The sequence below is a fragment of the Lampris incognitus genome, chromosome 9, assembly GCF_029633865.1.
Source record: "Lampris incognitus isolate fLamInc1 chromosome 9, fLamInc1.hap2, whole genome shotgun sequence".
Classification (NCBI taxonomy): Eukaryota; Metazoa; Chordata; class Actinopteri; order Lampriformes; family Lampridae; genus Lampris; species Lampris incognitus.
This window is the reverse complement of record NC_079219.1, coordinates 32465450-32486604: the sequence shown is the minus strand read 5'-3', so window position 1 is coordinate 32486604 and position 21155 is coordinate 32465450. Positions and strand designations below refer to the sequence as shown.

The window sequence follows — 21155 nt, the reverse complement described above, 5'->3', positions numbered from 1 at the left end:
TTCTTTCTGAGTTCCAGACTGATTTCTTTACTTTTTGGCATGATGAAATTACTTCTTATCAAGAATTTAAGAGTAGTCCCTCTCAATCAAGTGTTTAAGTGCCACTAGCCCTAATCACTGGAGTCCCTTAAGTAAAGTTAAATGCTGACTGATTACTCAGGTGTGGTTTGAAAGCTAATTGATTGGTCAGGTGTGTTTTAAAAGCAAAAAATCACATGGGGGCTAATAATTTTGACCACCCCAATTCTCACTGCATTTGGTATAAAGCAAACCTGAATATTTATTTTACATTCCAAAATGTACCAAATAGGGGCCTTAACATTGATGAACGTTTTACTATGTAAATTTTTATGAATGATGCAAACATTGGGCAGAATTTTAGGGAAATGTGTCATAGTTCCTTGGGGGCTAATAATTTTGACCTTAACTGTAGTTGTGATTTACTTGTAAATGAGAAGAATGTCCAGTGAATTACCCTGGAATCTCTCAGAATTACCCTTCGCATCTTTTCTCTCTCGTTTTCAGGGCTCTGAGCAAGAAAGTAAGGGTCTACCCTGTAAAAAAGGCATAGTTCAGTCTGTTGTTGGGCAGGGCTACCATCGCAAGATTGTCCTGGCATCACAGTCTACCCAGAACACTATCTACAGGTCAGTGGTATAATAAATCACTCTTGAATCTCCCTCAATTCCACAAATGTCAGCTTGTGTTATTGTTGACATTTGCTAGTTTTGTACTTGAAAAGACAATATTAGTCTTAATTGAAATGTAATTACAATTATGTAATGACATTACAATTCAGAGAAGCTGTTTACATCTATCTACTCATAAAAAGTCAACTGTTTAGTTTTTATTAAAATGTGCACTCATGGCAGTGTTCAGTATGCTTTTCTGCTCTTATTTTTCTTCTTTTGTGGTGTGTGTGTGTGTGCATGCGTGTGTGTGTGTGCTTACACAGTGAAGGCCAGTCAGCAGCTATCCCAGTAGCAAGTATGGAGTTTGCAGCCATTTGCTTGCGGAATGCCTTGCTTCTCCTTCCTGAGCACCAGCAGCAAGAAACTAAAGTTGAGAACGGCTCCAAGAATTCCAGCCAATCAGGAAGCACAGAGAGTGGCAGTGAAAACAGTGATGCTTGCAGGTGAAGCAACTACACATGCTGCATGATCGTTTCTCTGACCCACATCCAGTTAACACACTCAGTCCACTTGTTCTGAAACTGAAGGAAGTCTTAATGGAAAACATATCCTTTTTGCTTGAGGGAGTTAAACTGTCGAGAATGAAGTCAGTTTATATTCTTTGTATTTGGACAATTCATGCTGGCTTACTTAGGTGCAGTGGTATTTAGCTGTACAGAGTGCGCGTGTATTGCTGTAAATGCTAAAACCATGCAGCTCTCTTTTACTACAGCACAATTTTAAAAACAGGCTAACGAACAAAAGTCCACAGTGAGTGTATCTTCCTGTAGAATTGCTAGGCTGTTACAATGATGAAGTGTGAACAAAATTCCAACTATCCCTCATTCGCTAGCGCCTTGCAAGCTAACACACAGGTGATTAAAATGCCTTTTAAAAATGTGGCTTTTCCAAGCTGCTAAATGTAGGCTATTTAGACTAAAATGGGATCCAAAGGTGTTTTATTTACAGAATGTACGGAAAAGCCTTTGTTCTTTTTTGCCTCAAGGTCAAGTCATCAAGAATATTACTTTCCTTTTGGATTTAAAAACAAGCTACAGTGCAGTAAAAAAGTATTTTCCCCCCTCCTGGTTACCTCTATTATTTCATATGTTACACTGAATGGTTTCAGATCTTTAGACTGCTACTACTTTGGGCTGCTCCCGTTAGGGGTCGCCACAGCGGATCATCCGTTTCGATTTCTTCCTGTCCTCTGCATCTTCCTCTGTCACACCAGCCACCTGTATGTCCTCCCTCACCACATCCATAAACCTCCTATTTGGCCTTCCTCTTTTCCTCTTCCCTGGCAGCTCCATATTCAGCATCCTTCTCCCAATATACCCAGCATCTCTCCTCCACACATGTCCAAGCCATCTCAATCTTGCCTCTCTTGCTTTGTCTCCAAACTGTCCAACCTGAGCTGTCCCTCTAATATAATCGTTCCTAATCCTGTCCTCCTTCGTCACTCCCAATGAAAATCTTAGCATCTTCAACTCTGCCACCTCCAGCTCTGCCTCCTGTCTTTTCATCAGTGCCACTGTCTCCAAACCATATAACAGCTGGTCTCACTACCATCTTGTAAACCTTCCCTTTAACTGTTGCTGGTACCCTTCTGTTGCAAATCACTCCTGACACACTTCTCCACCCACTCCACCCTGCCTGCACTCTCTTCTGCACTCCCCGTTACTTTGGACAGTTGACCCCAAGTATTTAAACTCATACGCCTTTGTCACCTCTACTCCTTGCATCCTCACCATTCCACTATCCTCCCTCTCATTCATGCATAGGTATTCTGTCTTGCTCCAACTGACTTTGATTCCTCTTCTCTCCAGTGCATACCTCCACCTCTCCAGGCTCTCCTCAACCTGCACCCTACTCTCGCTACAAATCACAATGTCATCCACAGACATCATAGTGTATGGAGACTCCTGCCTGATCTTGTCCGTCAAACTCTCCATCACCATTGCTAACAAGAAAGGGCTCAGAGCCACTCCTTGATGTAATCCCACCTCCACCTTGAACCCATCTGTCATTCCAACCGCACACCTCACCATTGTCACACTTCCCTCATACATATCCTCCACCACTCCTACATACTTCTCTGCAGCCCCCCACTTCCTCATACAATACCACACCCCCTCTCTCGGCACCCTGTCATATGCTTTCTCTAAATCCACAAAGACACAATATCACTCCTTCTGGCCTTCTTTATACTTCTCAATCAACATTCTCAAAGCAAACATCACATCTGTAGTGCTCTTTTGTGGCATGAAACCATACTGCTTCTCGCTAATCGTCACCTCTCCTCCTAACCTAGCTTCTATTACTCTTTCCCATACCTTCATGCTGTGGCTGATCAACTTTATACCTCTGTAGTTGCTACAGTTCCGCACATTGCCCTTATCCATGAAAATCAGTACCAGTATGCTTCTTCTCCACTCCTCAGGCATCCTCTCACTTGCCAAGATTGTGTTAAACAATCTAGTTAAAAACCCCACTGCCATCTCTCCTAAACATCTCCATATCTCCACAGGTATGTCACTAAGACCAACTGCCTTTACACTCTTCATCCTCTTCATAGCTGCCCTCGCTTCCTCCTTGCTGATCTACCACACTTCCTGATTCATGATCCCCACATCATCCAACCTCTCTCTCTCTCTCTCTCTCTCTCTCTCTCTCTCTCTCTCTCTCTCTCTCTCTCTCTCTCTCTCTCTCTCTCTCTCTCTCTCTCTCTCTCTCTCTCTCTCTCTCATTTTCTTCATTCATCAGCCCCTCAAAGTACTCCTTCCACTTTCTCAGCCCACATTCCTCAATTGTCAGCACATTTCCATCTCTCCTTGATCGCCCTAACCTGCTGCACATCCTTCCCAGCTCGGTCCCTCTGTCTAGCCAATTGGTACAATTCCTTTTCTCCTTCCTTAGGGTCTAACCTGTCATACAACTCACCATACGCCTTTTCCTTTGGCTTTGCCACCTCTCTCTTCGCTTTACGCTGCATCTCCTTGTACTCCTGTCTACTTTCTTCAACTCTCTGACTGTCCCACTTCTTCTTTGCCAATCTCTTTCTCTGTATACTTTGCTGTACTTCCTCATTCCACCACCAAGTCTCCTTGTCTTCCTTCCTTTGTCCTGATGACACACCAAGTACCTTCCTAACTGTCTCCCTCATCACTATTTGTGCAGTGCTTGCCCAGCCATCTGGCAACTCTTCACTACCACCCAGTGTCTGTCCTAACTCTCCCTGAACCCCACACAACAGTCTTTCGTCTTCAACTTCCACCATTTGATCTTTGGCTCTGCCTTCACTTGCTTCCTCTTCTTGGTCTCCAAAGTTATCCTACAGACCACGATCTGATGCTGCCTAGCTACGTTCTCTCCTGTCACCACTTTGCAGTCTCCAATCCCTTTCAGATTGCGCCTACTACATGATATAGTCCACCTGTGTGCACTTTCCTCCACTTTTGTATGTCACCCTGTGTTCCTCCCTCTTCTTGAAATATGTATTCACCACAGCCATTTGCATCCTTTTCGCAAAATCCACCACCATCTGTCCTTCAACATTTCTCTCCTTGACACCATACCTACCCATCACCCCCTCATCACCTCTGTTTCCTTCACCAACATGCCCATTGAAGTCTGCTCCAATCACCAATCTCTCCTCCTTGGGTACGCTCTCCACCACTTCATCCAACTCACTCCAGAATTATTCTTTCTCTTCCATCTCACACCCAACTTGTGGAGCATATGCGCTGTTAACATTCATCAATATACTTTCGATTTCCAGCTTCATACTCATCACTCTGTCTGACACTCTCTTCACCTCCAGCACAATCTTTACATACTCTTCCTTCAAAATTACCCCTACCCCATTTCTCCTCCCTTCGCACCATGGTAGAAGAGTTTGAATCCACCTCCGATACTCCTGGCTTTACTCCCCTTCCACCTGGTCTCTTGCACACACAGTATGCCTACCTTTCTTCTTTCCATCATCAGCCAGCTCTCTCCCTTTACCAGCCATAGTGCCAACATTCAAAGTTCCTACTCTCGCCTCCCCACTCCTACCCTTCTTCCTCTCTTGCTGCCTCTGGACATGCCTTGCCCCTCTCCTTTGCCCAATAGTAGCGTAGTTTCCACCGGCACCCTGCTGGCCAACAGTACCGGTGGCGGTCGTTGGTAACCCAGGCCTCGACTGATCCAGTATGGAAATCTTATTTATATTCCGCATATTTGATTTGGCAAAGATTTTATGCCGGATGCCCTTCCTGACGCAACCCTTCCCATTTAGCCAGTCTTGGGACCGGCACTAAGAATGCTCTGGCTTGTGCATCCTCAATGGATGGGTTAGTTTCAGCTCTTTAGACAAAATGGAATATTAGACAAAGTGAACATGAATAAACACAAAGTTCATTTTGAAATCATTTTAATTTATTTATTTAGATAAATGTAATTATTTGATTTATGTAATGAAAAAAGTTATGAAACACCCATATCACCCATATGAAAAAGTAATTGCCCCCTTAAACTTAAAAACTGGTTGCACCACTTTGTGGCGCAACCAGTTATTTTGCAACCAGCAGCATATGTGCAACTAAACACTCCTTATAATTTGTTATCAGCCTTTCACATCGCTTCGGAGGAATTTCAGCTTACTCTTCTTTGCAGAACTGCTTTAATTCAGATGTATTGATAGGTTTTCAGGCACAAACTGCTAATTTCAGGTCCTGCCACTGGATCACTATGAGTTCAACTCAGGACTTTTAACTTGGCCACTCCAAAACTTTAATTTTGTTTCTTTTTGGCCATTCACATCGATCAAAATGAGTTTTTGATATCAAACTTAGAAATTAAAAGCAGGATCGGCAATTCTCCCAGTATGTTTTATTTTATTTTTTCTCTCTCTCTCCACGTCCGAATACTGGTGCACATCCGAAGGGGGGGGGGGGGGGGGGCGCATTTCAGCGATGATACAGTGTGGCTTACCAGTAGCTTGCAGCTGCACTTTTCGAGACATCATGGCTACTGCCAGAGTCAGAGATGACTAAGAAACAACAAACCTTGAAAATCCTCCTTTCGTGAAGCTGCCTTCCCTGTGAGTTATGTTAACAGCGAACACTTTGTTGACAAAAAACTACAGTTTGTAAGCTATGCTACACATGGGTGCCGTATGCCACCTCAGTAGGGTTGCCACCTCAGTCCTGTAAAAATCCTGGACACATCTGGCAAACTGAGTAAGCCAGACTTACCCAGAGTAAAACTCGGAACAGCTAATTTTACTTTAGTCCATGTTCCATATTTGAAGGGGTTCCAGGTTTTAGTTAATGCAGAAGTCAAGGTAGTGAGTTAGCCAGCTTTGTGAAATACCCCTTGGATGACTAAATATGAATAAGTAATCATGCAAAAGGGGAAACATTAGGGCTGTATAGGCGACATTTGGTGGTGAAATTGTTCCATAACAGTGTAACCTAATGATCAGAATCTTGCTGTGATATTACTGCTTAAAATAAAGTGATGTACAGGTTATGTGTAATACCAACTTTGTTCACTTTTTAAAATGACATATGAAATGGCACTATGGACATAAATTCACTATCCAAAGGAGTTGACTCAAGTGCAACTGGACTTGGTATATATCCGTGAAGACGTTTCGCCTCTCATCCAAGAGGCTTCCTCAGTTCGTGCCTATCTGACTAGACCAAGCAGTGCAACTGGACTTGGTATATAGACCAACTATATACCAAGTCCAGTTGCACTTGATTCAACTCCTTTGGATAACCATGACCTGGATGAATGAGAACATTCACGGACACATAAATTCACTGACCATCAGGTCATTTGCAATTTCCCTAGAGCATTTGCCTTGAATTCAGACTGATTGCTACGGTCATCTTCAAAATGTAATATTTATCATAATCACAAGGAACTGGGCAAAGGGCTCCGAAACTGGCCCAAAATAATGACAAAATATTAAAGTATGCAACAAAATATCTATAAGGGCTACAGTAGTACACTACTATAACACTAAAAAATAGTTTGTTGCATTCAAGGAGCTTCCTATTTCTATATTTTTATGATTATAATACCATGGCAGCTGGTCTGGTAAATATGATCAAATATGCACATGACGCTAAAACAAATGGCTAACTAGCACATAGAGGAAAAAATATAGTACATACATACAGTATATTACTGAAACATCATATTCTGTTTTGCTGTTAATATAGTCATTTTAAATAAAATGCACTGCCTTGCTCAAACAGTGGAGAAAAAATATTAACTAAGAAATACAGTACATACCATACATTACTGAAACATATTATGTTTTGCTGTTAAGAGTCCTGTTAAAGGTGCATTAATTGCCTTGCTCAAACAGTGGGGGAAAATCCAAAGGAGTTGAATCAAGTGCAACTGGACTGGTATATATCCGTGAAGACGTTTCGTTTTGGATGAGAGGCGAAACATCTTCACGGATATATACCAGTCTAGTTGCACTTGATTTAACGCCTTTGGATAACCATGACCTGGATGAATGAGAACATTCACAGACATCCAGCGGGGGAAAATCCTTGAAAATGCTGTTGACTCATGAGGATAATGTTCTTGTCTGGTTCACAACTTGAGTTCCTGCGCTGAAGTCATTGAAATGTTAAATCAAAACGTTTTTCAATTAATCTCAATCCCAACACACACACACACACACAGCACTTTATACACATTACATATCATTTATATTATTTAAACATATACCACACAGGCACCTAAAGCTTTATATCGTCACCTTCTTAAAATAATGGCCTACGTCATATTTTCAAGTTTTTCAAAAAACAGAATAAACTGACATTTTGTTTCAGTTTCAGTTTATTCTGTTTTTTTGAAGACTTGAAAATATGACATAGGCCATTATTTTAAGAAGGTGACGATTTTTATAATTGTACACATTAATAAATACATACACATACATACAGATAAATGTACACACAGACATACACCAATCAGTCAAAACATTAACCTACTGACAGGTAAGTGAATAACATTGACTATCTCATTACATTGGCACCTGTCAAGGGGTGGGGTGGGATATATTAGGGAGCAAGTGAACATCAATTCTTGAAGTTGATGTGTTGGAAGCAGAAAAAATGGGCAAACGTAAGGATCTGAGTGACTTTGACAAGGGCCAAATTGTGATGGCTAGACGACTGGGTCAGAGCATCTCCAAAATGGCAGGCCGTGTTGGGTGTTCCCAGTAACTTTTTCATGCGGAACCAGTTGGTGCTGGATAACTTTTTTCCTTAAATTAGTGAAATGATTTAAAAAATGTGTTTTGTGTAGGAATGGGCATTTTCAATTTTCCTTATTCAGTTGATGACAGACTTTGACCGGTTAACCGGTTAATTTATATGTCTAATAGCTTGTAAGAGCGCATGTCAACTCTTTAGACCACAGCCATCAATAAAATAAATTGTATACAATGCATTTAGTACTGCCCCAAAGTTGAAGAAGATGATCATCTTGACCATACCAATGCGACCTGCTTAGGGATATGGGCAAACTAGACCAACGCTGCATATCCACTGCACATTTTTTTTAGTAGGGAGGCAAAATTTTGGGTGAAGATGTCTTTTAAGGATTTAGTAATAAAAATCCCAAGGGATTTAAACCCAATGTCTGCCCTTCTGAATGGGAAGGATGAGTGTGGGAGTTCCTCACTCAGAGAATTACCTGGTAACAACTCACTTTTATTGAGATTCAGTTTGTATCCTGAGAGTTTGCCAAATTGATCCAGGATGCGCAATATGGCTGGGAGGGAAGACATTGGATTAGAGACGTACAGTAGTAGATCATCTGCATATAGTGACAATTTGTGGGTCAGGCCTACCCGAGAAATACCTTCAGACTCCATCTCGTGGAGCCAGATGACCAAAGGCTCGATCTCAATGGCGAAGAGCAGTGGCGAAAGCAGGCCGCCTTGTTAAGTGCCATAATGCAGGGGGAAAGGTGAAGAATGTATATAGTTTGACTGCACTGAAGCCATAGGGGCAGTATAAATTAGCCTAATCCATGAAATAAAATTAGCACCGAAGCCAAATTTATCCAAAATGTAAAAAAAAGTACCTCCATTCCACCCTACCAAAGGACTTCTCAGCATCCAGGGATCCCACAACCTCTGGCATGTGTGAGGTGGTTTTATTGAGTATATTGAGAAGTCTTCTGGTGTTGTGAAAAGATTCTTCCCATCATAAATCCTGTTTGATCTGTTGAAATTATTTGGGGAACTGCTTGCTGAAGTCATAGGGACAAGATCTTTGCCAGAATTTTGTAGTCGATATTTATTCAGATTCAGACTTTATTTATCCCAGAAGGGCAATTCAGTTTTACAATCTACCCAGACCATACACAAACTCACAGAGAAGTGGCAATCATCAGTATGTCAGAGACCATAGACAGATCAGTACATGGGCAAGCGATGCACACTGTCACCCTTGTGTGGCCTTGCATGCAGGTTCACATGCAGGCGAAGGATAAGAATTCACATAAGTTATATGAATAGAATAAGTAATGAATGCACTTATATTGTTTAGACTCTGTACTTTTTATTGCTGATATTTATATTTCTTATCTCTTCTATGTATGCACCATTTTGGGGTTGACACACCTGCAATTTCATTGTGCATGGCACAATGACAGTAAAGTTCTTCTTTGTCTTCTACTTCTTCTTACCAAATGGTTATGGTGTAAGCATAGGAATCAGATATGGGTCACTTCCAAAAGTAGATGTAAACACCCAGTCAAAAAAATCATATATAGACATATATAGAGCAAGCGGTATAAACGTAATCATTGTCTTTGCTGTTTGCAATCTTGATCAAGCCACTGATCAGGATTAGCCCTACAATTGTTAGGATAGGTAAATCTGGGATAAAGTAGTTTAATTTTCCTCCAGTATGAACAAGACCCAGATAGACACAGTAGATACAAGTCAGAGATGGTTGTGAGACCAGCTATGTTATATGGTTTGGAGAGAGTGGCACTGACGAAAAGACAGGAGGCGGAGCTGGAGGTGGCATAGTTGAAGATGCTAAGATTTTCATTGGGAATGACGAAGGACAGGATGAGAAATGAGTATATTAGAGGGACAGCTGAGGTTGGACGGTTTGGAGACAAAGCAAGAGAGGCAAGATTGAGATGGTTTGGACATGTGTGGAGGAGTAATGCTGGGTATATTGGGAGAAGGATGCTGAATATGGAGCTGCCAGGGAAGAGGAAGGCCAAAGAGGAGGTTTATGGATGTGCTGAGAGAGGACATGCAGGTGGCTGGTGTGACAGAGGAAGATGCAGAGGACAGGAAGAAATGGAAATGGATGATCAGCTGTGGCGACCCCTAGCGGGAACAGCCGAAAGTAGTAGTAGTAGTATTAGTAGATTGAGATGATGCAGAAAGAGGCAGATGAAATGGCAGTCAGGGCAGAGAAAAAAACAGGACTTCACATTACTGTCAAAATCAAATGCCTATCGCAAAAGTGTTACAGAGAAAAGGGAAGACCTGGCAGCTCTAGCCAAAAACTCTGGAAAACTTGCAGGAGAGTGTCAAGAGTACACTAAACTCAATGAGGAACATTTTTGATTGAATGTGACATTTGCTTTGTTTTATACTGACCACTTTGCAGGATGAATATCCATGATACAGCACTTAAAAATGAACGCTTGTGGCCACGGACTTTTGGATGTTATTCAGTTCTGTTAGGCCAATTTATGTCAGGCTAAGGACTGATCCTTATTATTTTATTATTATTATTATTATTATTATTATTATTTATTGTTATAGCTAGGAGCAGTGGGCAGCTGCCATGCAGCACCCGGGGACCAACTCCAGTTCATCTTGCCATGCCTCGGTCAAGGGCACAGACAAGAGTACTTACCCTAACATGCATGTCTTTTTTTAGCGATTTTTTTTCTTTTTCTTTTAATGTTAAAGAATTAGGCCTAATTAATTAGTTACATATAAAATGTATAGTCTATGTGTGGTAACTTACCAGGAAATATTTTATCCATCACACACTTCTTGAGAGAACTTGCTACAGCCCATTTGAACTCCATTACCTTTGGAGATTCTCCAGCTACAGGTTGCAGGTGCCTGTTCATGAGGCTGTGTGTCACTGGATAAACCGCTGAGATGCACACGTGTGTCTCACTGCAGAGTGCTGTCGCCGCACACTTCAGAGATCTGGGTGCTGGTAACAGTTCATTACTGATGGCCCTGACTGAAATCCCTTGGTACGCTACTGCAAATATGTAATAATAGAGGAAATCAGGAAGGGTGCAAACCCTGTTTCACAGCACAGTACAAGAAGAAATGTGAATTCATAGACAAGAAAATGGGACTGGAAAACCTCCCAATTGAATAGGACCATGCTACAGCATGAAATCTGTTTGTGTCAAAGTGTAAAGGCACAGAGATGGAAAGACAAGATTCATTCACTCATCTCATCTCATCATCAGCTGCTTCTCAAGGTTCAGGTCGCAGTGGCAGCAAACTAAATAGGGTACTCTAGACGTCCTTCTCCCCAGCAATGCCCTCCAGCTCCTCCTGGGGAATCCCAAGGTGTTCCCAGGGCCAGATTGGACATGTCCCTCCAGCGAGTTCTCGGTCTACCCCCCAGTCTCTTCCTAGTTGGACGTGCCCAAAAGACCTCCAAAGGAAGTCGCCCAGGAGGCATCCTAATCAGATGCCCGAACCACCTCAACTGGCTCCTTTCAACATGAAGGAGCAGCAGCTCTACTCCAAGCTCCCTCCAGATGTCCGAGCACCCCACCCTATTTCTAAGGCTGAGCCCAGACACACTACAGAGGAAACTAATTTCAGCCGCTTGTATCTGTGATCTCACCCTTTTGGTCACTACCCAAAGCTCATGACCATAGGTGAGGGTCGGAACGAAGATTGACTGGTAAATTGAGAGCTTTGCCTTCCGGCTCAGCTCCCTCTTCACCACAACGGTCCGGTACAACGTCCGCATTATTGCTGATGCTACACCAATCTGCCTGTCAATCTCCTGCTCCATCCTACCCTCACTCATGAACAAGACCCTGAGATACTTTAACTCCTTCACTTGACTGCACATACCCAATGAGATGTCCCATTTTGTTGAGCAGGCTCAACAATGGGTAGGTCCTTGTATGAAATCCCCTGACATTTGAAATCATGACATTCAGATCTGTTCTGAAACTCGGGGTCCTGCCTTTACCCTGATTCTAAGTTATCCATATTCCGATTTCGCTGAATTCGATTCGGACCCCTCTGTTTTAATGAAACCCTCCTTGTGTGTCTTTTCCAGTGGGAAGGGCCAAGAGGCAGATAAGTTCCTGTCAGCTGCTCCATCGTCACCTCTTCGGAAACAAGAAGTGGAGAACCTCAGGTAACACAGCTTTGAAATCTCCTATTCATCTGTTTGCCTATTTTTCCACCCCGCATGGCCTTTTTGTTCCTTGTGGTTGGGACAGATGGAGGGAGAACTGCAAATCCATTTCGGTTGGTCACTTTCTGCTTCCATGCATTTATCTGTCTGTTGTGTGCAATAGCTCAGTAATCATTGGTTTGATTTTGGTTAGACTCGTCCTCTTGAACTAATAGAGATACACTTGGGCCGATTTGGAGGGGTTTTTCGTTTAGTCAAGTTTGAAGGTTGTTTCAGCAGTGGTGAGTAAGGCACAAAAACGCCTTTATTTTCTGAGGAGACTAAGCAGAGTCAACTTCCCCCCAAAACTGCTGGTCAACTTTTATAGATGCTCCATCGAGCTCATCCTAACAAACTGCATGACAGCCTGGTACAGTAGCTACACCAAAGCTGACAAAAAAGTCTTCCAGCTTGTTGTGGAAACAGCACAGGATATTGTTGGCATTGAGCTGCCTTCACTAGAACATCTTCGCAGCACTCGCTGTGTGAGGAGGTCTAAGAACATCATAAAAGATATTACACACCCTGGACAACATCTGTTTCAGCCCCTTCCATCAGGTAGGTGCTTCAGATCAATCTGCACATGCACAAAGAGACTGAGAAACAGCTTCTTTCCAAAACCTGTGGCACTAATGAACTCAAACATCTCCTCGGTCTGATGAGACTGATGTTCTGCCACCACTGAGCACTTGCAATATTTGCATATATTTGCTCACATGTCACTTTGGGTCACTTCATATCCGTTCACCGCACCTCTGCTGCATTTTTGCTGATGATGTTGTCACACCTCGTAAGTTGTGTTAAATTGTTAACTGTATTGTATTTTATACTTTATAGTGCTTATGTTTTGCACTTATATTGTTTAGACTCTGTACTTTTTATTGCTGATATTTATATTTCTTATCTCTTCTATGTATGCACCATTTTGGGGTTGACACACCTGCAATTTCATTGTGCATGGCACAATGACAGTAAAGTTCTTCTTTGTCTACTACTTCTTCTTACCAAATGGTTATGGTGTAAGCATAGGAATCAGATATGGGTCACTTTCAAAAGTAGATGTAAACACCCAGTCAAAAAAATCATATATAGACATATATAGAGCAAGCGGTATAAACGTAATCATTGTCTTTGCTGTTTGCAATGTTGATCAAGCCACTGATCAGGATTTCCCCTACAATTGTTAGGATAGGTAAATCTGGGATAAAGTAGTTTAATTTTCCTCCAGTATGAACAAGACCCAGATAGACACAGTAGATACAAGTCAGAGATGGTTGTGAGACCAGCTATGTTATATGGTTTGGAGAGAGTGGCACTGACGAAAAGACAGGAGGCGGAGCTGGAGGTGGCAGAGTTGAAGATCCTAAGATTTTAATTGGGAGTGACGAAGTAGGACAGGATAGGAATGAGTATATTAGAGGGACAGCTGAGGTTGGACGATTTGGAAACAAAGCAAGAGAGGCAGGATTGAGATGGCTTGGACATGTGTGGAGGAGAGATGCTGGGTATTTTGGGAGAAGGATGCTGAATATGGAGGTGCCAGGGAAGAGGACAAGAGGAAGACCAAAGAAGAGGTTTATGGATGTGGTGAGAGAGGACATGCAGGTGGCTGGTAGGACAGGAAGAGATGGAAACAGATGAAACGCTGTGGCAACCCCTAACGGGGGCAGCCAAAAGTGGTAGTAATAGTAGTAGATGGTAATAAAAGTAGTAGTAGTAGCAGACAAACATGCTCAAACCCTAATTGGCAGTCACATCAGTGTAATTTATAGCAGTTTCTGCTTCATGTTCCACTTATTGTTTGCTGGTATTTTCTTTGTTTAATGTAGATGTTTGTCTGCCCCCTGTCGTGTAGGTGTTCTATTCTGGCCTGTAGTGCCTATGTGGCGTTGGCACTAGGAGACAACCTCATGGCTCTCAACCATGCTGAGAAACTCCTCCACCAAACTAAGGTCTCTGGATCCCTCAAGTAAGAACAATGCTACAGTTTTGTTTTTTCCAGTCATGGCATTGAAATATAGCTACTACATTACTTATCAGTCCTTTCAAAGAACTTATATCTTGGTTATTTCTGTTTTTAGTCATATGTGAGGAATATCTCAGTAAAATCCATGTGATCTTTTGAGAATACTGAGCATGACTATGCATACTTTCATATCATCACCCTTGAATGTTGTAATGCCTTACTGCTATATCTTAATGGCCCCACCCTGGCCTGGCTTCAAATAGTAGCAAGCTCCGCTGGGAGACTTCTAGTGAGGACTTGAATTTTAGCATGTTGCCCTTGAACTTGCCTCCCTTCACTGATAGCCGGTTTTTAGAACTGGTTTCTAAAATGTTATTGATGACCTCCAAAACATGACGTGGTCTGACACCAGATTATACAAACATACAGTGCATCCGGAAAGTATGCACACCCCTTCACTTTCCCCACATTTTGTTATGTTACAGCCTTATTCCAAAATGGATTAAATTCCTTTTTTTTCTCATCAATCTACACACAATACAATACCCCATAATGACAAAGTGAAAAAGGTTTTGTAGAACTTTTTGCAAATTTATTAAAAATAAAAAAACTGAAATATTGCATGTATATAAGTATTCACGCCCTTTGCTATGACACTCAAAATTGAGCTCAGGTTCATCCTGTTTCCACTGATCATCCTTGAGATGTATCTACATCTTGATTGGAGTCCACCTGTAGTAAATTCAATTGATCGGACATGATTTGGAAAGGCACACACCTGTCTATATAAGGTCCCACTGTTGACAGTGCATGTCAGAGCAGAAACCAAGCCATGAAGTCAAAGGAATTGTCTGTGGACCTCCGAGACAGGATTGTATCGAGGCACAGATCTTGGGAAAGGTACAAAAAAATTTCTACAGCTTTGAAGGTCCCGAAGAGCACAGTGGTCTCCATCATTCGTAAATGGAAGAAGTTTGGCTCCACCAGGACTCTTCCTAGAGCTGGCCGCCCAGCCAAACTGAGCAATTGGGGAAGAAGGGCCTTGGTCAGGGAGGTGACCAAGAACCCGATGGTCACTCTGACAGAGCTCCAGCGTTCCTCTGTGGAGATGGGAGAACCTTCCAGAAGGACAACCATCTCTGCAGCACTCCACCAACCAGGCCTTTATGGTAGAGTGGCCAGATGGAAGCCTCTGCTCAGTAAAAGGCACATGCCAGCCCGCTTGGAGTTTGCCAGAAAGCACCTAAAGGACTCTCAGACCATGAGAAACAAGATTCTCTGGTCTGATGAAACCAAGATTGAACTCTTTGGCCTGAATGCCAAACGTCACATCTGGAGGAAACCAGCCACGTCTCATCACCTTGCTAATACCATCCCTACAGTGAAGCATGGTGGTGGCAGCATCATGCTGTGGGGATATATTTCAGCGGCAGGAACTGGGAGACTTGTCAGGATCGAGGGAAAGATGAATGGAGCAAAGTACAGAGAGATCCTTGATGAAAACCTGCTCCAGAGCGCTCAAGACCTCAGACTGGGGTGAAGGTTTACCTTTCAACACGACAACGACCCTAAGCACACAGCCAAGACAATGAAGGAGTGGCTTCGGGACAAGTCTGTGAATGTCCTTGAGTGGCCCAGCCAGAGCCAAGACTTGAACCCCATTGAACATCTCTGGAAAGACCTGAAAATAGCTGTGCAGCGACACTCCCCATCTAACCTTACAGAGCTCAAGAGGATCTGCAGAGAAGTGGGAGAAATACCCCAAATATAGGTGTGCCAAGCTTGTAGCTTCATACCCAAGAAGACTTGAGGCTGTAATCGCTGCCAAGGGTGCCTCAACCAAGTACTGAGTAAAGGGTCTGAATACTTATGTACATGCAATATTTCAGTTTTTTATTTTTAATAAATTTGCAAACATTTCTACAAAACCTTTTTCACTTTGTCATTATGGGGTATTGTATGTAGATTGATGAGAAAAAAAATGAATTTAATCCATTTTGGAATAAGGCTGTAACATAACAAAATGTGGGGAAAGTGAAGGGGTGTGAATACTTTCCGGATGCACTGTATATACATACATGACTTTTAGACCACTGAGATCAGCAGACTGGGGGCTTGTTGCTGTTCCAAACTCAGGGTTAAAATCAGAAGAAGGTCATGTGTTCAGGGTGACAGACTCCTTCGACTGGAGAAGCTGCCCCCTTTTAGCTTTAGAACAGATGAAGCTTTCCCTGCTTTTAAATGAGTCTTAAAACTTGGTTTTAAGCACAAAGTATTTCAAAGTAAAATGTAAAGCATACACTTTGCGTAAAATCAACAGAACAGAACAAAACAAACAACTAAACGGATGGCAGAATAAATAGCAGGAGATCAAGTAAAATAAATAAACAAATAGACACAAGAAAAATAAGCCTATTAATGCTTGGAAAGTGCTGTATAAATAAAGTTATTATCCAAATCTCTGGCCTCTTCATCACACATTTTCTTTGCTCTATTTATCTGTTTACTAGGTTCCTTGGTCACCTTTATGCAGCTGAAGCACTCATTTCCCTGGACAGGATCTCAGACGCCATTGCTCACCTGAACCCGGAGAATGTCACTGACGTGTCGTTGGGCGTGCTGACCAGCGAGCAGGACCAAGGTCAGTCACATGGCACCCCTCCATGTCAACAGTCTACCTTCGGGATGTGACTGAATATTTGGCTAATGTGTGTTTTTGTTTTTTTATGTTCACAGGTTTAGACAAAGGGGATGAACCTGTCGAGTCATGTGAGTATATTATCACAGAGCTTAGTGTAAAGCTTTGTATAAAAATATTTCTCCTTCAGCATGGAAAGAAAAAATAGCCTCTGAAGGCCACAAAAGTTGCTGATGTTATACTGTAATTGTGTGCGTCTGTTTACAGCAGGGAAGCAGACACCCTTGTGCTACCCTAGCAGTGTGACCTCAGCCCGCGCCATGATGCTCTTCAATCTGGGCAGTGCCTACTGTTTGAGGAGCGAGTACGACAAGGCACGCAAGTGCCTGCATCAGGTACGTTCACATTTAAGCACAGGGCTTGATGGGAACAGTCTGTGCTCACTTCTATCATCACACCCATGATTTGATCTTTTCCTTAGGCTGCATCCATGGTGAACACAAAGGAGATTCCCCCAGAGGCCATTCTGCTGGGGGTCTACTTAGAGCTGCAGAATGGTGAGACCAGATGAGACGGATACGTTCACTGTTCAGTAATAAGATGACAGATTGTACTGGGGACAGATTTTTATATGTCAGGAATTGATAAGTCATTGCTTGTCTGCGTCTGCTTTTGAATGAGTACAACCAAGTAGAATGTAGTGTTAAGAGCAGATGTTTGGCGGTACCTCGTTCTGCGTCTTTAGTGACTTTCAGAATTTCTAATGCCGACAAATGTTTCAACTGTCCAGGGAACACACAGGTGGCTCTACAGATAATCAAGCGGAACCAGCTCCTGCCCACGTCACACCAGACGGCTTCTCCGGACACATGGAAGAAGCCTGTCCAGTCATTCCCTTCATTCCAGCCCATCCAGCCCATCCAGATGCCCTCACCCTTCACACAAGCACAGCGCAAATGAGACCCTTAGCTCTTTTAAATCTTCTCCTTTTCCAAACATAACAGGCACACAAACACCCAATGGACCCATTTATGAGCCCATAATATTTATAATGCTGTTTCCTCTCAGCATCAATAGCCATATAGCCGTGCATGTAGGTCCTCCAGGTATGAATTGCAGAAGAGTGGCGGGGTGATATTCACACTGACACTCTTCATGTTGTATAAATACAGAGAAGATGCATTCCCCGCCACCAGTGGCCATTGACTGAACAGTACTAGCATCTGAGAACTTTACATTCAGTGAGTGAGGCATCTATTAATTTGTTGTATATTGTCTGACATTGCTTTATGGCAAATATGGAAAATAAATTTATTTGCAGTATCTGCCTGTGTGATTAATTTGAATTTTGTTTGCACTAGTGTGGCTATGTTAAAAAGAAGAAAGTATAGAAAAACTTATATTTTCACTCCCTGGGAAGTAGGATTTCATGTTATCACCTTGCAGGCCTAAACTAACATTCACCATCAACCCACATTTCCTGATTATTCAGTCCCCTGAACCCTGAGCAACACTTCCTACAGCTGCTACATGTGTGCAATATGTTAAACTTTCCTGAAAACTTAAACTGCTTTTTGTTTCTGAAACCAGCTTCAGTGTCAATTACAGAGTAGAACTAGTGAGTCTGATTTGACCTTGATAGCATTTTAATACCTACATGATGCAATTAAGACAAAATATACACCAATCACCCAAAACATTAAAAACACCTGCCCAATATTGTGTAGATCCCCTCATGGCGCCAAAACAGCGCTGAGCTGTTGAGATATTGACTCCACAAGACCTCTAATGGAGGCTAAGGCAACACGTAGAACTCTTTGTCATGTTCCTCAAACCATTCCTGAATGATTTTTGCATTGTGGCAGGGCACATTATCCTGTTGAAAGAGGCCACTGCCATCTGGGAATACCCTTGCCATGAAGGGGTGTACTTAGTCTGCAACAATGTTTAGGTAGGTGGTATGTGTCAAAGTAACGTCCACATGAATACCAGAACCCAAGATTTCCCAGCAAAACATTGCCCAGAGCGTCACACTGCCTCCGCTGGCTTGCCTTCTCCCAGTAGTGCATCCTGGTGCCATCACTTCCCAGGTAAACGATGCACATGCACTCAGCCCAGCCATCTGCATAATGTAAAAGAAAACGTGATTCATCAGACCATTCCACCTTCCATTGCTCCATGGTCCAGTTTTGACGCTCACATGCCCAATTGTAGGCGCTTTCAGCAGTGGGCAGGCGTCATCATAGGCACTCTGACTGGTCTGTGGCCACTCAGTCCCATTCACAGCAAGCTGTGATGCACTGTGTGTTCTTACACCCGTCAATAATAGCCAGCATTAACTTTTTCAGCAATTTGAGCTACAGTAGCTCTTCTGTGGGATCGGACCAGACCAGGCTAACCTTTGCTCCCCACGAGCATCAGTGAGCCTTGGGCGCCTATGACCCTGTAACGGGGTGTTCTTCCTTGGAACACTTCTGGAAGGTACTGACCATTGTAGACCAGGAATACCCCACAAGACCTGCTGTTTTAGAAATGCTCTGACCCAGTCACCCAGCCATCACAATTTGGCCCTTGTCAAAATCGCTCAGATCCTTACGCTTGCCCATTTTTCCTGCTTCCAACACATCAACTTCAAGAACTGACTGTTCACTTGCTGCCTAATATATCCCACCCGTTGACAGGTGCCATTGTAATGAGATTTTTTTTTTACTTACCTGTCAGTGGTTTTAATGTTTTGGCTGATCGGTGTACACCGGAAGAACTACCACGTTGTGTTTGTTTGACATGCTTAGTTTTAATTTTGGTGTTGGGCTGAGTTTTTGGCCTTTTTTCCCCCCTCTTAAATCTGAACAGGTTGTTTCTATGTGAATGAGCTTGTAACCGCCATCAGTGGTTTAATTTCTTTTGAAAAAAATGTTTTTTTTTTTTAATATCAATGAAACCCCATACCACTTAAAACTTTGAAATAATAAATTTTATTCAAACAGCAAAATCTTTATCAGATAGTTATTACATTTTAAACTTGTTGAAATATATCAAATGAAAAATGATATCACTATTTCAGCTATTTTAATTCTGGGACAATGCCATTAAACTACATGTTCCCATTGTTTATTGTGTCAATCTCAGTGATATAAACTATTTCAAAGAAATTGTGGATTTGCATGTGTTCAATTTTTATAATTTCAATATTACTGATATTAACGACTTAAAACAAATTGTAGACTTCAATTATTGTGTCACTGGGTCAAACTTGACAAGTTTCTGAACATGCCAAGGGAAAATAACCCACAACAGGCATAATCAAAGACCTCATCTAATGAAGCAACTCTTGAGAACTGACCAGATTTTATAAAGGAAAAAAAAGTTCTTTATATAAAGTAAAGAGAATACAAAATCCATCATTTAACAAAAATATGAGTTTTGAAAGCAAGTTGTAACAAACTTGGGGCATCTGGGTAGTGTGGTGGTCTATTCCGTTGCCTATCAACACAGGGATCTCCAGTTCAAATCCCCGTGTTACCTCCGGCTTGGTCGGGTGTCCCTACAGAAACAACTGGCCGTGTTCTGTGGGTGGGAAGCTAAATGTGGGTATGTGTCCTGGTCGCTGCACTAGGGCCTCCTCTGGTCGGCGGAAAATAGCATGATCCTCCCACGCGCTACATCCCCCTGGTGAAACTCCTCACTGTCAGGTGAAAAGAAACGGCTGGTGACTCCACATGTATCACAGGAGGCATGTGGTAGTCTGCAGCCCTCCCTGGCTCGGCAGAGGGGGTGAAGCAGCGACCGGGAGTGAGGTAATTGTTAGACGGGTTCAATTGGGGAGAAGAAAGAGGGATAAAATTCAAAAAGAAAAAAAAAGTTGTAAAAACCTTTTGGCATTTCTGGGTCGTCTTGTAAATTATATCTCCGAAGTACTGAATTCATCCAAGCTAGATGGTAGTAATCTGCATTAGAAACTTATTTTATGGGCGTCTAGGTGGCGTGGCAGTCTATTCTGTTGCCTACCAACACAGGGATCGCTGGCTCGAATCCCCATGTTGCCTACGGCTTGGTTGGATATCCCTACAGACACAATTGGCTGTGTCTGCGGGTCTGAAGCCGGATGTGGGTATGTGTCCTGGTCGCTGCACTAGGGCCTCCTCTGGTCGGCGGAAAATAGCATGATCCTCCCACGCGCTACATCCCCCTGGTGAAACTCCTCACTGTCAGGTGAAAAGAAACGGCTGGTGACTCCACATGTATCACAGGAGGCATGTGGTAGTCTGCAGCCCTCCCTGGCTCGGCAGAGGGGGTGAAGCAGCGACCGGGAGTGAGGTAATTGTTAGACGGGTTCAATTGGGGAGAAGAAAGAGGGATAAAATTCAAAAAGAAAAAAAAAAGTTGTAAAAACCTTTTGGCATTTCTGGGTCGTCTTGTAAATTATATCTCCGAAG

At 42.6% G+C, this 21155-nt stretch overlaps 1 protein-coding gene across 1 annotated transcript in view; it reads left to right on the top strand.

Annotated features, from left to right (window-relative positions):
* Positions 1–18035, top strand: part of cnot10 (CCR4-NOT transcription complex, subunit 10) — a 28048-nt gene extending 10013 nt beyond the window's left edge. The window contains exons 11-19 of the mRNA XM_056286048.1: positions 526–647; positions 956–1135; positions 11996–12076; positions 13971–14084; positions 16592–16722; positions 16818–16850; positions 16987–17114; positions 17201–17276; positions 17510–18035. Of these exons, the coding sequence (XP_056142023.1) occupies positions 526–647; positions 956–1135; positions 11996–12076; positions 13971–14084; positions 16592–16722; positions 16818–16850; positions 16987–17114; positions 17201–17276; positions 17510–17679 (1035 nt within the window). The 3' untranslated portion in view covers positions 17680–18035. The remainder of the gene's footprint in view (positions 1–525; positions 648–955; positions 1136–11995; positions 12077–13970; positions 14085–16591; positions 16723–16817; positions 16851–16986; positions 17115–17200; positions 17277–17509) is intronic.
* The last annotated feature ends 3120 nt before the right edge of the window (positions 18036–21155 follow it).